Here is a 16,390-nt window from a genome sequence, read left to right on the forward strand (position 1 = left end):
AACGTAGTTGTATTTTATTTGTATTTTATTTGTATTTTAATAAAATATGTATCATACTAGAGAATAATAATTTCTAGTATAATAATTTGGCACAATATGACACAAAAAAAAAAAAAAAGTACAAAGTAAACTAGTCAAACATTTAAAAAAAAAATTGTGGCAACTATTACAACCTATTTTTAATTTTTTATAAGATTACCGGTCGATGATCTATGTTCACGTTTGTTTTGCATATCTCCAACTCGTGTCATCAGCGGTTCACCTAGTTACTCTTTTTGGGAGTTCAATTGGAAGAAGAAATGAGAAAGCCATAAAAAGAAATAGGCTAAGCAAATATTGAAATAGAAGTATGTCCAATCTGAGATGTAATAAAGATAGAGACCTATTATGGGACATACAATGCATTACATATGTATGATCCGCTTCAATTGGGTTATTCTATATCACCTCATAAAGTCCATATCTCTTACTGTGAAACAAAAATATGGCGGCCCCACTACAGCAAGCGGGTTGGTTCCTCACTACAGCAAGCGGGTTGGTTCTTCTGAGGTGCTCTTGGAGAGAAGACTTTAGAATAAGACTATTGGTTGTTGGTGGTGGTAAATGAGGTAAGTAAAGATAATCTAAGGATCATCTTAGATCCCTAAAATTTTCTCAGTAAAAGTGACAATTGATTGATCCAAAGAAAATTCCTTTAGAAAACTATAATAATCTCTCTAGAGCCTAATGTTAGAAGACTATAATAATCTCTCTAGAGCCTAATGTGGAGGATAATCCAAAAATCACCTTAGAGCTTTGAAACTTGCTATAGGAAAGTGATAAGTTCACGTGTCCATGAGAGTCGAACACGCCAAGAAGACTATAATAATCCATTCGGGTTTGATGACAATCATAGGGATAATCCAAGGGTCTCTAGACCTTCAAATTTTTCTCAAAGAAGGTGATATTCATAAATCTGAATTAGAATCTTGCACTCCTAAGAAGATTAGAACAATCCCTTCGAGTTTGGTGATGATTTAGGTATAATATAAAGACTACAGTGAAATCACGAGAGAAGAATCTTACACTCATTACACCCAAAAAGACTAGAATATGCCCTTTAAGGTCTCATAACCGTCCAAATATCAGCTTAAAGCCTTGAATATTTTATTAGAAAGTGACAAGTTCAGAAAAATCTTCTCTAAAAACGTGATAAAGTCAAACTTATAACCTAACACCTCAAGAAGACCACAATAATCCCTCTGGTTTGAAGCCCGAGTTCCCTGGTTGGCCTCATAGCGTGCCCTCAACCTTAAGCGATGTTTTGTTAATACGACAATCACATCTAAAATATTGTTTTAGGGCAAATTAAAAATAATATTAACAAAATTGAAAAAAAAAATCGTTACAAAAACCCTTCCCAACTCTCCCTTATTAATTTTATTAAAAAAAATAATTATTAATGATATATATTATTTCAAATTCTCAACTTTCTCACAATAAATGGTGTAATTAATATTAAAAAAAAAGGACCACAATTAATTGCAAAACCATTTCAACTCTCATTAAATAGTTATTAATATTAAAAGAAATTAGTCCACTCCCGTATTTTCTATTATTAAATATTACCTTAAAAATATTAATAAAATCATATCATTTGGCTTTTAATTCAAATATAAATTTCTTAATTTTATATTTATAAATTTTATCAACCACAAATGAATTATTTAAATTTAATTACATATGAATAAAAAAATTAAAAAAATAGTTAAAATGAAATTAACATTAAAAAAAATGAATTAATACAGATTAGAATATAATTTAATGTATTACTTCATACTTAAATAATTTAAATTAAAAAAAAAAGTTTCAAACAGTAAAATTTATATATAAGGTAAAAAATGGTAAGAGGGAGATTGCTCGAGGTTCTTCTCTTCGTCTGTTCATTGAAAATGGCATTGCCCAATAAAACTCTTCATTGACTTCGCTAAATCTCTCTCTGTTTCTCTCTCTCCAGTTTCTTTTTCTAGTAGTTAATAGGTAGAGAATTTCTTCTTGGGGCCTGGCCTGCAGTCAATCACAGTGGAATCGGAGGTTGTTCGTAAGGCCAGGGAGTTGAATTGACTGAGAAGCACTGCCGGATTCAAAATCAACCGTTCTATCTATTTGTTTATTCAAAATCAAGGGGAAGTTTGAGACTAAGACTTTGATCTTTCTATATTCCCCTGTTTCTTATTTGGTTTCTCCATTGCTGTTAGTCTATAAATCTGAGCTGAGCATCGATTTTAGTTGATTTTTGGTTCTGGGTTTTGGTTTAATCTCTGTTTGATTTGGGGGTTTGGTCTTAGTTATGGATATTGCAAGATTTTCTATAGTGAACTTGTTGTTAGGGATTTCGTTTTTGTCGAGTGGGGATTGTAATTTGGTGTTTAAGGTTCAGCATAAATTCAATGGTCGTCAGAGGTCGTTGAGTGCGTTCAAAGCCCACGATATGCACCGTCGCGGTAGATTTCTTTCTGCTATTGATCTTGAATTGGGTGGCAATGGACATCCTTCTGAATCTGGGTTAGTCTTGATTTCTATTGCGATTATTTGCTGTACACTGAAAATTATGGTGTTTTTATGCGGTAATCTTGATTAGTAATTGCTTATTTAGTGGATAGTTTATTCCATTCTGATGTTCTTTCAAAAAGGGCTGGTGTTATTGGATTCTTTTCTACCTCTTTTTAGTAAACACTGTATGGAATCTTTATTTTTTCCTTTTTGTTTTGGCTTTGTGAAATCAATCACTGCTCAAGTTCTTAATTGCTCAAGTTTTTAATTGCTTCAGATCGTTAGAGGAGATTTTTTTCGTGCTTTTTTTGGAAATCCTTGCCTCAAAGTTCTCTTATTCATATTCATTATTGGATGGTGGAAGTAATTATATGCTTTCAGGCTGTACTTTGCTAAAATTGGGCTTGGGACACCAGCCAAGGACTATTATGTTCAAGTGGATACAGGAAGTGACCTCTTATGGGTGAATTGTGCAGGCTGTGCAAACTGTCCAAGGAAAAGTGATCTTGGTGTATGTCTCCTGAACTTTAAATTCTGGTTGAATTTCATATTTTATATTCAGAAGTACACCAAAAATTTGTAACTTGTTTTCGTAGTGCACCGATCATAGTTTCCGAGCTATACTCTGATTATTTTTTGAAGAAACGTTAATTATACGATTGTTCGTTACAGATAGAACTGACTTTATACAATCCATCAAGCTCTAGTACTTCAAACCTGGTAACTTGTGATCAAGATTTTTGCACTTCCTCACACGACGGTCCAATTCCCGGCTGCACGCCTGATCTGAACTGTGAATATACAGTTTCATATGGAGATGGAAGCTCAACTACTGGGTATTTTGTGGAGGATCGTGTAGTACTTGATCAAGTAACGGGAAATTTTCGAACTGCATCTACAAATGGGAGTATAGTATTTGGGTAAGAATATCATTTTCTACGTTACCATTTATTTCAGCACTGTGTCGAGCAACCGAACTTTTGGGTCCTGTTGCTTAGTTTAAGGAATGTGATACCTTTGAGGGATATTTTGACGTTGACTGTCACAAAAAGAACAGAGGACTTTTTAGATGCTTTGGGATTGTTGATGTTTATGATATACCTTGAACAAGTAAGTTCAGTCATTTGGAGCATAAACTATATACTTTCTGAAATTCTTTTATTCGTTGGAGCTTTACCATCTCTGAAGTTGAGATTTTTGAAGTATAAACTACATAGCTTTATTTTTTGTGAGAAGGACGCTGGGCCCCGAAGTAGGGTGGATTGTGAGATTCCACATCGATTGGGGAGGAGAACGAAACATTCTATATAAGAGTGTGGAAACCTCTTCCTAGCAAACGCATTTTAAAAACCTTAAGGGAAGGTCGGAAGGGAAAGCCCAAAGAGGACCATATCTGCTAGTGGTGGGCTTGAGCCGTTACATTTTTAGATGAATATTAGAAAACCTATCCAGTTATTTGTTTGTGTTTGAAGTAGTATATAGTAGAAAACCTAGCGGTGGGCTTGGGCCGTTATTTGTTTCTGTTCTTCTATTTCTTCATGCTTATTTTTGTTTTCCTTGATGGATACATGGATGGATAGTTGTGGTGCTCAACAATCTGGCCAACTAGGTGCAACATCTGCTGCGGTCGATGGGATACTTGGTTTCGGACAATCAAATTCATCCATGATTTCGCAGCTGGCTTCATTAGGAAAAGTTAGAAGGATTTTTGCTCATTGCTTGGATAACATTAAAGGAGGTGGAATTTTTGCCATTGGGGAGGTGGTGCAGCCAAAAGTCCACACCACTCCATTAGTGCAGCAACAGTATGTTATACTTCCCTGCATTTAGTAATCTTTGTCATCTTGAATCTGAAATGTTGATTTACTTTGACTAGTACAAGTGATGCGTTAATAGCATATTTTGTTTTGAACTGTTTCATATCTATGTGAAAAATTCAGGAGGGAAAAAGGAATTAACCATCTGTTTGTGGAAGATAAATTGAACATTGTTCCATTATCATTCTCTGCCGAAAGGAATTCATGAAAGCCTTATCCCTTTCAAGGAGAATTTCATGGAGAAAAATAATATCCTTAGCAAAGAGTTGAACAATAGATAAAGTTGTAAAAGAGAGGAGTTGGAAAAAGGTGTTGAGTTGAACAGAAAATGGTATGATATCTTTAACAATCCATCTCAACAAAATGACCCGGATCATATCATGTAGAGTCGTGACTCTGCTCGAAGTCTAGCGCAATTTTTTTAAGGTGCCTAGCTTTTGTTAGCTCCTAGAGTTGCAAGGAGGCGTTTGAGGAGCTTTCCTTTCATGTGCCCTTTTGCGATAAAGGGAGTTTTTTGTCGCAAACTTCTGTGTGTGCTGTTTTGTGGGGTCTTTGGGTAGAGAGCGACAACATAATTTTCGGAGGACGTAAGAGTTCTTTTAGCGATGTTTGGTCCCTTGTTAGATTTTTTTTTTTTTGGGTCCCTCGAAGGCAGGGTGAAAGCGTTTGAAAATAATCCAATTACGATACGCTATCGGTATCCTCAATAGTGTTTTTGTTGTTATCGAACATGGGGTAGAATTTTGGATGCTCATAGGGAAGGAGAATTGCAAGCAATCAGCCCCGTTCGGGTACTTTGTTGCTTATTTTACCCTTCTCAAACACAGATTAGTATTTTACATGCATTTATATATCTTCTTTTTAAATATTTCGCTTTCTTTTCTTAATTAGTAGCCTTGGACTTAGTTATTTCATCATCAACTTTAGGGCACATTACAATGTGGCTATGAAGGCAATTGAGGTTGGCGGTGACATGCTGAATCTCCCCACAGATGTTTTTGACACTGATTTAAGCAGAGGAACAATTATTGACAGTGGCACGACGTTGGCTTATCTTCCAGACGAGATTTATGAACCATTAATAGCAAAGGTACACTAAGTAATTTTTTTTTTTTTATTTTACGTTTTTGTTAATCGTTTCCTGTCCAAAACAATATTTAAAGTTCGTATTTTTAGAAACTGAAATTGTCTTTACTATGTTAGATTTTTGCAGGGCAGACTGGACTGAAGTTGCATACTGTTGAAAAACAGTTTACTTGCTTTCAATACAACGGAAAGTAAGATGACATGATACCTTCCTGGCTAACTTCTATTCGTCTTTGTTAAACGTATAAAATAGCTATCTTATTGTTCGACCTTTGATGTTCATTTCGGGGTCGGTCTTATTTCATTCACATGATCGTTAAATGTGTTGCTGGTTGAGGTTCTTATTTATTTCTTTTTATTTGGTCAGTTTTTTCTAGATTCATGAGCAAAGATTTGTTAGTGTTCTTCCCGAGTAAATGATATCCATGTCAAAAAATAGTAGTACTAAGTGGCTGGGGGAAAAAGGGATATCTCGAATTCCGGCGCAAACTGTTCATCATATTAAAAATAGTTAAAATTGAATCTGGTTAAAAGTCTAGAGATACCCTCTAGGATCCTTGGTTCAAGTCCGAGCTCAATAACTTGAAACTCTGTCATCTCTAGAGTTGGTCTTGGGATAGGAGGTCCCTCTCTAGTTGGTGTAACAACCTAAGCCCACCGCTAGCAGATATTGTCCTCTTTGAACTTTCCCTTCCGGGCTTCCCTTCAAGATTTTTAAAACGTGTTTGCTAGGGAGAGGTTTCCACACCCTTACGAATAATGATGTGAGATTTCACAATTCACTCCCCTTCGGGGCCCAGCATCCTTGCTTGCACACCGCCTCGTGTCCACCTCCACTCCTTTACAAAGAATGTTTCATTTTCCTCCCCAACCGGTGTGAGATTTCACACGTGATCATGAGCATAATGCAAAAAGTGAGGCCCCAAACTCCGCATATCTTAAATATAATAAGCATCATAAGAGTTTAGCATGTATTGCATAGTTTCCTTTACCTAATCAAAACATCCTTCAACATATTGAGACTAGAACATCTTATTAATATCGCTACGCTTAAAACGTTCATTATCTGAACATTTTCTTAAAAGTTTCTCATTTGGCTTTTATGTTCTTCATGCAGCATTGATGATGGATTTCCTGACGTTACGTTTCACTTTGAAGGTTCACTATCTTTGAGAGTTCGTCCTCGTGAGTATCTGTTTGATATTGATGTGAGTGAATTGAACTTTGAAGTATGACCAGACTTCCTTTTCTCATGCTTTATTGATGCTAACCCCAATAATAAAAATTTGGGCTAATAATGTGAATGATAGGAATATTCGCAACAAAAAAAAAAAACAATTTAATTTGATAATTACTTACGAAGAACATATGAAAATGTCTAAGCTGTGATTTGACAAATTTTGCAGAGTGATAAATGGTGTGTCGGTTGGCAAAACAGTGGTGCCCAATCTAGGGATGGAAAGGGTATGATTCTGTTGGGAGGTCAGTGAAAAGGCAATGAACTCGTTTATTATTTCATGACTTCAATTATGAAATTCTGCTGCTGCAATTTGCCTTACTTGGGATACACATTATTGTTAACCAATTTTCTTTTTCATTTGTTTCTGATTTCAGATTTGGTGCTTCAAAATAGACTCGTGCTATACGACTTGGAAAATCAGACCATCGGTTGGACAGAGTACAACTGTGAGTACACTTGACTCTTATTTAGCACTAGATAAATTTCGAGTACACCTGTAACAGCCCAAGTCTGAAGAGACGCTTTTTAAAAACTTTGAGGGAAAGTCCAAAGAGGACACAATATTTGCTAGCGGTGGGCTTGGGTCATTACGACACTTTGACTCTTATTTTCTATGTTTCATACGATCCTAACATACAAATTTACATGCCTGTGATGCCTATGCCCTGCTTTCTGATTGAATCGCTTTACTGGTTGAGTAATGTTTAGACATGTTCTACTTCTGCTCAGACTAATAGGCCAGAAAACAGTAGATTTTTATGCTCTTTCTATTCAAACTTTCGTGAAAACTATTTGTAGCTCGTATTGTTTACATCTGATGGACCAACAAGTAATGATTTGTTACAATGTGACATAAAGGGTAGGCCAATTATAGATAAAGTAAGGGCAGGTAGGACAAAAACGAGTTCGACGGGTCGGTGGCGGGTCGCTTTTAAATTGGTTTTGGTCTTACTCTTTTTGGCTTGGCTTCTCTGTTGTACAAGGTTGTGTTAAATCATGTCGGTCCATGTTCCTCAATATAGTAACAGTATTGGATTGGTTCTGTTCAAATGTTAATATGTTTGAATGGGGAATTGCAGGCTCTTCAAGCATTAAGGTGAGGGATGAGAAGAGCGGAGGCGTATATACAGTTGGGCCTCATGATCTTTCTTCCGCATCTTCCCTAAGAACTGGAAGAACATCAGTGGTGTTGTTCATACTAATGCTTACCATGCTTCATTCTTTTACAAACTAAAAACTAAACAAACATACATTGTTTTCAAAGTGACTTGAGTTCAACATAAAAAATAGTATGAACAACACAACTCATTCTTTTTCATCATTGAATTGGTTCTTTAAGATCCATTTCCCAATACTGAATTATTCTTTGGGCTTTGTGTAAACAGCTTATCCTTTGAATTCATAGGCCTCAACTTAATTCATATAAAAACTTTATTGTAATGTTTATGTATGTGTTATCCGTTCAAAAAAGATTAAGTTATAAATTCGATGGTTTGTATGGAGTTGACAGATGATCCAGGGGTTCGGTTTCGTAGGAACTTTTTATCTTCAGACTTCGAAAAGAATTAGTAAACCCCATCTACGTTTGAACCATGATATGAAATGAGTTCGATAAAACGAGCAGAATTCTTATTTTGAAAATAACTAAAATACTAAGAATAATAAATAAGACAAGTGGTAAGCACGTAATATGTGGGTGGCTACCCTGAGGTACTATCTTATTATGAAGTAGTAGATTATTATGCGAGAGTGTCCCATTGGACAACCACAAAATTACTCGAAAGAAAATATAAAAAGCGGGAAATTGGATAATAACACCATTAATTCACATACTAAATATTGCAAGCCTTATCCGTTTCTGTTTTTGGGTGAAGCTCATAATTAGTCTCACTAATTTCTTTTCTTAGCCACATATTAAATTGCATGTCTTTCTCACACTTTAGGTGCACATATGAGAACTCATGACCACAAATATTTATTCTAATAAATTTGTGTTCGTAGTTTAACATTAACGATTCAACTTTTTCGAACACTTATTATTTCATAGATTTACAGTATGGTTTTTCATGTACTTAAAATATACAATCTAAAGTCTCATAGCCTCTAGCTCCTCGACTCTGGTATGCTCTCATCATTAGTAGTGTAAGCTCAGGTACCCCTTGAAAAGAAAAATTAGAATCCTATGTCTCGTAGAATCTTAGAGCTCTGCAACTCTGGTATGCCCTCGTCATTAGTCATGGAAGCACAGGTATCACTTGAAAAAACAAAAAAGGGTTATACGTAAGATTATGCACGGTAAACAATTTACTTATAGGCTAATAATATACATCAAATATATGTCTATACGTCGCCCATTATATCTATAGGTAAACCCATCACAAGAATACTAGTGTATACTAAAGAATCAATGTGTTGGTGAGGGGATTGCTCCAAAAAGGGAGCTAAAAAAATCAGAGAGAAGAAGGATGAATGTCCAGCCCCTAGTTTTAGGTCCAAAAAGGCAAACAACTGAAAGAAAATCAGTGGAACAAAGTTCAAACAATGTGGCAGTCCACATCAAAGTAAATTGAAGATTTGCAAAGCAAGTTGAATTTTAGGCTTCACAATCACAAAATTTATTAACAACATTACAAATAACAAACGATTCGTACAAGAAAAATTATTAGAACAATAAAGGATGGCAAGTTGATCCTACAAAACTCGAATTTTACTGATATGACAGAGTCGTCGACTATTCCCCAGACGCACTAATAAGGTCGGGCCGACCTCTCTCGAGTTCAATTCTTATGTGATTTCTTTTCTTCTCCTACAGAAAGAATAACAGAAGCAACAAAAAGTAAAACATAATAAACTTTACCAAAACAAGGCACTGATGGATATCTTCTGAACTTCCCAGTTACTTCCGCCCTTTCTTATCTTCTTTTCCAGGATCGAATCTCGGCAGGTTTACCAGAGTATTTACGCGTGAGACGCCTTCCAGGGCAGACCATTCTATTCCCATTTCTGAATGTTCTTCCTCCTTCGATTCATCTTCTTCTTCGCTTCCATCCTCCGGAGTTTCCTTGCAGATTTGGACGGTTCCCAAATGATTCAGACCATTTGGGCTAGAGAAATCTTCACTCTCAACTGCACTGCTGATGTGATCTATTAAACTTTGTTGCACCTCTGGTTTGGTATTGGAAGCAGATGATAGATTTCCGGAGTTCGAGTCAAGAAAAAGGCAAACAACCGCACAGTCATCAATCTTGGAAGTTGGGTACTTATATTTCCATGCTTTCACGGCTGTCTCAACTAAAGTTCGAGCTGCAGTAGAGCGTTTTGGAGCCGATGCAACGACATTTACAACCTCTTTGTTTGATAGCACATCCCATATCTGCAAAAAGAAACACAAACCAAACTCTGAGAATAACAGAAGGAGGAGGATCCCTTTTTAAAAGAAAATTGCAGAATAAATTGCTCTCATACTCCATCTGTAGCCAGAACAATGAATTCGTCTTTTTCAGTGAGCCGTCGATATGATATTTCAGGTACAGAGATTAGACCAAAGTCTTTGAGGCAGAAATCTCCGAATGCTCGTGCCATGGCAAGTCCAGGAGAGTTGCTGTTTGGAAGCCAAACTCGAGGAACATCAGGTTCGTCGTGGAGAGCAAAGACACGACCTCTACACTTACGGATTCTCTCTGCTTCAGCTGTTAGTGGGAAAGAATCATCGTAAAAATTCTTTCAGTAAACCAGTAAGTTGGGAAGGAAGTATAGGGAGAGAGGAGCAGACTACAGTCAAATAATTACAAAGTAACTGAGCATTTGGCTCATAAGAGCGCAGTCCGAAGTACCGTACTTCAATGATTCCTACCGAGAAAGCTAGCTATGAATCTTATGATCAAGAAATATAATTCATTGCACAAAATTTCCTTATGGTCCAAAATAACTCATTTTTTAAAACATCAAATTTCAATTGAATTGCTCTTATATAACAAAATGATATTCTACAGAGAGGAGGTCAGCAGAAAGGCAAAAACCTGGAAGATTTGGCTTCAGATCCACAGTCAATTGAATTGCAACAAGAGAGTCATCTTTATCTCTCGTACCCAGAACAGCTCGGGAGTCCCCAACGTTTCCAATGACAAGATCCTGACCCTGAAAGACGGTAACTTATGAGCAAAGAACACACATATCTTATCTCAAATCAAATCCAAAACATTTCATTTTTAACATGAAACAGCACCTGTTTAACCATAGTCACTGCTGTTGTCCCACTACAGAAGCTATCTATACCTTGGTGCATTCTGAGTTCCCTATCCATAACCCTAAAAGCCTTAAGAAATGATTCCTTCAAGGCATGGAAAATTTCAGGTTGCTTTTCTGCTCCATCACCATCAGTGGATGCCCTAAACTCTTCATCAGCAGATAAAAAGGAGGTAGCTTCATCTGAGTTCACACTTCCAGTATTGAGGCTTATCTCTCTAAGAACATCATCTGTGGTCAAGTTGACCTCCCAATGTGTACTTAACCTCAGAGGAAGAGAATCCCTCACTTTCTTCGCAACCATATGACCGTATGGGCCGTGGCCATCGAAAACCCCACAGAAGATCGTATCAGTTCTAGAGCCAAAATTCTGAAACCGCAGTTGAAATCAGAATTAGTCCAAACATGTGATATATGGAGTTTCAGATAGAAAGAAGGGTATGATGCTGATGCACATTCTAATATTATATCACAAATGGAGAAAAAAATAGAAAAGAAGAACCTAGTGGTTGACCCCACTCAAAGAAGCCATGAACAAAAAGAAGAACACACAAAAGCATAACAGACAGACCCCAAAGGGTGCCCACCGCACAGGTGGTAACGAGCAAGGGATGTTTGAAGATACTCTTTAAGATCTCAGATTCAAACTCATGATGAAAACTTAAACGTGTGATCTTCAACCACATAATTGAGGGTAAAACAAAAGTTAAGTACAGAAGAAGCAACACAACAGCCCAAGTGATGTAATCTCTGTTGGATCAGATAATTAATTAACAAAACAGGAACCAAAGCAAGCAAGAAATTAAATGAACCCTTCAACAAACTCGTGGGCATATATTAATTCCCCAACATCTTTTGGCTTGGATCTAAGATTAAAGGTAATAACAAGAGCAAAATAGTTGTTGAAAGGAGAACAAACCTCCCAAACAATCATGGCATCCTGATTGGTTCCTTTCTTGCCCTGCTGCGTAAACAAAGAGGCGAAATCAGTGAAGCCATTGCCGAACACCCTACCAGGGATCCGATGGAGAGACAGATCCCCAAAGGAAGAACTCCGAGAACCATTTCGTCTCTTGCTCCTGCTTCGATGATAGTGCTTAGCCGGAGAGGTCGGGGAACCAGGAATGGGGCTCCTGCTTTCCGCAGACAAGCAGGACCCCATTCGAAGTGCCCTAACAATGCTTAGAATGCACTCCAGGCCACCTGCCCTGTCGAACCCCCGACCCCCACCACTTTCTCTGTAACGATCCGTCAGGAACCCTCTTCCGTCCCTCCCCTTAAGGGACACTCCCTCCAATTCTCAACACAAATCCTTTCAATCCCACATCACCAGATCCTTCAATCAACCTTTACGGAATTGGGAATTTGGAATTGAATTGAAAAACAAACACGAGAATCTATCTCTTCTCCACCTTTTTTATGTTCGTTTCCACTTTAATCGTAAAAGAACAATCGAAAAGAAGATAGCGATAAAAGTGCAGATCTACCTTGGCATGCAAATGGGGTACGAAGATTATGATGATAGCCTCCGATACCGGCGATTTGAGCCCCGAAATCGAAGAAATCAATCGAAAAGGAGATGAGTTTTGGAATCAAATCGAGTTTTGTGGGGAGGGGAAAAAACAGAGACGATAAGGAATCGGAATGGATTAGAGAACAGGGAATCGAAACATGTGGGTAAATAAGAAAAGGGAAGATCGGAGAGGAGAGAGAGAGGAGAGAGAGAGAAGAAAAAGGATTGAACGAAGAGAAAAAATAGGAACCAAGAAAGTGATGACTTTGTCTATAAAATAGAGAACTTTGTCCATCACTCTCTCAAATCTCCAAAAATTTGCATTACTTTTTCCGTTTAATTATATTTTAATATCTTATGTTTATATCGTTTCTCATGCTTCCATTTTTTATTATAAAGGTCGGATTTTTTTCTTCTTAATTTCCATCTTTGACTTTACGAGTCACGGCGAGCAAATTGGGAAAAGCCCAACGTGAGAATCGGGTGCCCTCGACATTCGAATTGTAGCCTGGAGAAGCGTCTTCAATGACGGATCGGGCACAAGTACCCTAGAAGGGGGCGCCAAAGAGGGTGAAATCCCTGTTGCACCCCGAGACGCTATCAATGAGTCGAGTTGTTTGGGAATGCAGCCTCAATCGGACGGTAAATTCTATCCAAGGCTAAATATGGGCAAGAGACCGATAACAAATAAGTACCGCGAGGGAAAGATGAAAAAAAAAAACTTTAAAAAGAGAGTCAAACAGTGCTTGAAATTGAGTTACGGTCAAATCTGAGCTATCTTATTATCTCAATTCATCAATGTATATAAATTTGATATAAACGTCTCAAATTTACAAATATATATATATATATATATATGTTTTTTTTTAAGACCTATTTGTTGAATTAAAAAATAAATAAAAAAAATAAAAATTGTTATTGGTTGATTTTTAAATATATATATATATATATACTATGTATAATTAGTAAATACTTAGGTAGATATATGCCAAAAATTGTAAGTAATTTTCCAAATGGGTTTAAATTTCAATGAAAATATAAATTTTAGGGTTAAAAAAGAAAAGTTTTTGCAAATTTATAAAGAAGTAATATGAAATAAATATGGAAATTAAAGAATTAATGAAATTTTACGGTTAATTAATTGAAGAAGAAAGAAGTAATTATACATAAAAGTCTTTTATTTTAATTAAAAATTTGATTTTATTCCAAAAACGAAAAAAAATCAAACAACGGGAAGGAACGTTTTGTATTTATATTTATAAATATGAATAAAATTATTAGGGATGAAAATGATGATAGTCTAAGACCATGAAAATAAAATATCCCCAAAACACTTCGACCCCACCATGGATGCTCCCTTAGGTATATATGTGGACTTAGCTTTCTAGCTTTCCAAATCCGACTCTCGGGCCATGCCCCTACTAATATGCCCGTTTATGATCTCGTTTATGACCTCTGACCTCTTGATTAAAGTTACATGTCAATCATCATTGATTCTTTAAAGTTATTGACATTGTCGAAGCAGACTTGCTCCTTCAAAATCAAGGTGTAATAGCCGAGGTCTACCGCTAGCAAATATTGTTTGCTTTGACCCAGTACGTATCATTGTCAATCTCACAGTTTGGAGAGGTTTTCACACTCTTATAAGAAATGTTTTGTTCCCTTCTCCAACTGCTATTGTATGTATAAAATTAAGCCAAGGCAGACTTTGAATATACAATTTTCAACCTCTAAGTCCGTTCATATTAGCCTTATATGAACGGGTTTAGAACATAATTTAATTAGTTAATCGTGCAAGGGGATCAATTTTAATATATTATATATTAAATAATATTATTGTAAAAAGTATAGTATAAAACATGTGCACCTAACACGTGAAGAACTACTAACGTATCTTTTAGCAGATTGGTTCTTCATAGACCAATTGAAGGACTACACTTTGAATCATTTAACTTTTGACCCCTAACTATTTTGGTACTTTAAATTAAATATAAAATTTCATCTCAAAGTATTAAATTTTCTAAATTAGGTCCTCCCTAAAAAATAAATATAAACATGTCACGATGCTGCTACTAAAGGTATGAAACACGAAACTCGACTTTATCTTCAGCTACAATTCTATACGTAGTTTATAAACAATAATTTTATGATGTAGAGATCTAATCAAGAATTTTTAGTATAATAGGGGCAAAATTATTTCATAGTACTTTTAAGTTTAGAAGTTTCGAACGCGTCAAAAACCTTTCAATTTCACGTCAATCTTGTCGCCAAATTATTCAACATTTAGTTTCTACAAATCTATTTTAAAAGTCAATGAAAGTTTAGAAATCTTAAACATGAAATTAAAAGGTAAAAGCATTAATTAATGAAAACCTTAGAACTTCAAAGAAAAAATAAAAAACAAACGAAGTTAATCTCAAATTTAAAGTACTCACACGAGAAAAACATGTAATATTCAAAGTCGACTAAAAGTAACTTCAAAGGTCGATGATTCGATCTATGACTCTGTTTTGAAACTCTCACAATCAATAATAACTATTACAATCTCTCTCTCTCTCGAGTAACTTTTTTAAGACACCTCTTTTATTCCTAGTTGATTTTGTTTTATATGGGAGATTCTAAGATAAGAGGCAGAAAAAATAATGGAGGAGAGAGAAGCAACCGACCAAAGCGAAAGAAAGAGAGAGAAAAGCATGGCAATTTGCAGGTGACAGGAAAGAAGGCAGCAAGGACAACACATAGACATTGTGTTGGATTCAAGTATGAACACAAAGTTGGTAGTTGGGATAACATCCAAATGCATTTAAAGTGGAATAGTGACAGTCTAATGTGATTGATGAAGTGTATGTTAGAAGGACAAATTAAGGATTGGGCGAAGAATCGAAATGAAAAATATACTTTTGATCCTTGAAGTTTGAATTTGATAGCGTTTAAATCTATGCACTTTCAAACTCAGAGATCGTAAAATCTTTGAAGTTTGAATTTGATAGCGTTCAATTCTACGCGCTTTCAAACTCCAAGAATCTAAGAACCACTAGAAGATTGTAAGAAAGAATCTCAAATGCAAGCAATATTGATGAATGGCAATGATGGATAACCTAAGATATGAGATCTACAGCATTGATTCTTTGGAAATCATTTTAAAACTCAATATCTATCCTACAACATACGACGCTTATCCTCATACTCATCAAGTAAATGGGATAGAAAGAGCATACCGTATTAGGCTCTCTGGTTTGTTGTTCCTCGTCCTTTTTGAAACAAGATTCCAGACTTTTTTCCCCACTTTTTCTCGTTTCATCCCTTAACAGTGAGACCATTGAGATTCTTGGAAACAAGAGGGAGAAACTTATGCTATGGAACAAAATATTTACAACTCATAGGAATTTGATTCTATAAAAATAGCACCAAATGCCATCTTCTTTTACCTATATATATATATATATTATATATATAGATATAGATATAGATATATAGAATCACACAAAATGACCATTTTGCTCCATTTGATTCGAACAGCTAACTCGAAACGACAAATAACATTTCTTATTCACAAGCACAAACCAACACAATTAGATCCCATATAAAAATAGAATTCATTCTTCATACAACACATAATATTCAACAACTCCACACAAGTGGTTCTCAACAACAATCTACTAGTTTTCAACTGAAGCACAAGCTTAAATTTGATCATTTGATCTTTTGATCATCTATTTTTCCAAATTATAACTTAGAAATGAATACTTACAGTAAGATTGTGAGAGGCTAAACTTTCCAGCAACCAATGTTGACAGTACCTGTTTCTTTTATAGCAACAACTCAATCTGTATCTTTCAATTCCATGCATACTGCACATCACTTCAACTAAAACTTAAACAACTGCACTGCCCCGGCTAATGATTTTTTTTTTTTTTTTTTTTTTTTTTTTTTTTTTTTTTTTTTTTTTTTTTTTTT

The 16,390-nt window shown here is 35.7% G+C and overlaps 2 protein-coding genes across 4 annotated transcripts; one reads left to right on the forward strand and one right to left on the reverse strand.

Annotated features, from left to right (window-relative positions):
* The first annotated feature begins 2,231 nt into the window (after positions 1 to 2,231).
* Positions 2,232 to 8,121, forward strand: LOC111452105 (aspartic proteinase-like protein 2). Its single transcript, XM_023092647.1, has 10 exons — positions 2,232 to 2,544; positions 2,914 to 3,043; positions 3,205 to 3,452; positions 4,113 to 4,337; positions 5,277 to 5,439; positions 5,553 to 5,626; positions 6,553 to 6,643; positions 6,842 to 6,917; positions 7,050 to 7,121; positions 7,755 to 8,121. Exons 1-10 carry the CDS (start codon positions 2,330 to 2,332, stop codon positions 7,907 to 7,909), a joined length of 1,449 nt encoding a protein of 482 aa, XP_022948415.1. The 5' UTR covers positions 2,232 to 2,329; the 3' UTR covers positions 7,910 to 8,121.
* A 636-nt stretch (positions 8,122 to 8,757) lies between these two features.
* On the reverse strand, positions 8,758 to 12,687 carry LOC111452104 (probable protein phosphatase 2C 33). Of its 3 annotated transcripts, XR_002712083.1 has the most exons (7): positions 11,840 to 12,687; positions 10,901 to 11,290; positions 10,695 to 10,812; positions 10,141 to 10,364; positions 9,533 to 10,048; positions 8,896 to 8,929; positions 8,763 to 8,829 (listed from the first exon to the last, which is right to left on the reverse strand). XR_002712083.1 is itself a non-coding variant. In XM_023092646.1 (6 exons), the coding sequence occupies exons 1-5, from the start codon at positions 12,080 to 12,082 to the stop codon at positions 9,572 to 9,574; spliced, it is 1,452 nt and encodes a 483-aa protein (XP_022948414.1). In that variant the 5' UTR covers positions 12,083 to 12,687; the 3' UTR covers positions 8,758 to 8,929; positions 9,533 to 9,571. The 3 variants fall into 3 exon arrangements, 2 of the variants coding, with proteins under 2 accessions (XP_022948414.1, XP_022948413.1); XM_023092646.1 differs by having other exon boundaries at positions 8,758 to 8,929; XM_023092645.1 differs by lacking the exons at positions 8,763 to 8,829; positions 8,896 to 8,929 and having other exon boundaries at positions 9,209 to 10,048; positions 11,840 to 12,686.
* Between the last annotated feature and the right edge of the window lie 3,703 nt (positions 12,688 to 16,390).

The sequence above is a fragment of the Cucurbita moschata genome, unplaced genomic scaffold, assembly GCF_002738365.1.
Source record: "Cucurbita moschata cultivar Rifu unplaced genomic scaffold, Cmos_1.0 Cmo_Scf00014, whole genome shotgun sequence".
Classification (NCBI taxonomy): Eukaryota; Viridiplantae; Streptophyta; class Magnoliopsida; order Cucurbitales; family Cucurbitaceae; genus Cucurbita; species Cucurbita moschata.

Bases quoted from the DNA above. Each gene is read 5' to 3' on its own strand.
- LOC111452105 (XM_023092647.1), top strand. From the start codon at position 2,330: ATGGATATTGCAAGATTTTCTATAGTGAACTTGTTGTTAGGGATTTCG. The intron at 2,545-2,913 runs GTTAGTCTTGAT...ATATGCTTTCAG, and splicing joins GGACATCCTTCTGAATCTGG to GCTGTACTTTGCTAAAATTG. The intron at 3,044-3,204 runs GTATGTCTCCTG...TGTTCGTTACAG, and splicing joins CAAGGAAAAGTGATCTTGGT to ATAGAACTGACTTTATACAA.
- LOC111452104 (XM_023092646.1), bottom strand. From the start codon at position 12,082: ATGGGGTCCTGCTTGTCTGCGGAAAGCAGGAGCCCCATTCCTGGTTCC. The intron at 11,291-11,839 runs GTTTGTTCTCCT...CTGCGGTTTCAG, and splicing joins ATGCCATGATTGTTTGGGAG to AATTTTGGCTCTAGAACTGA. The intron at 10,365-10,694 runs GTTTTTGCCTTT...TCCCACTAACAG, and splicing joins TCTGAAGCCAAATCTTCCAG to CTGAAGCAGAGAGAATCCGT.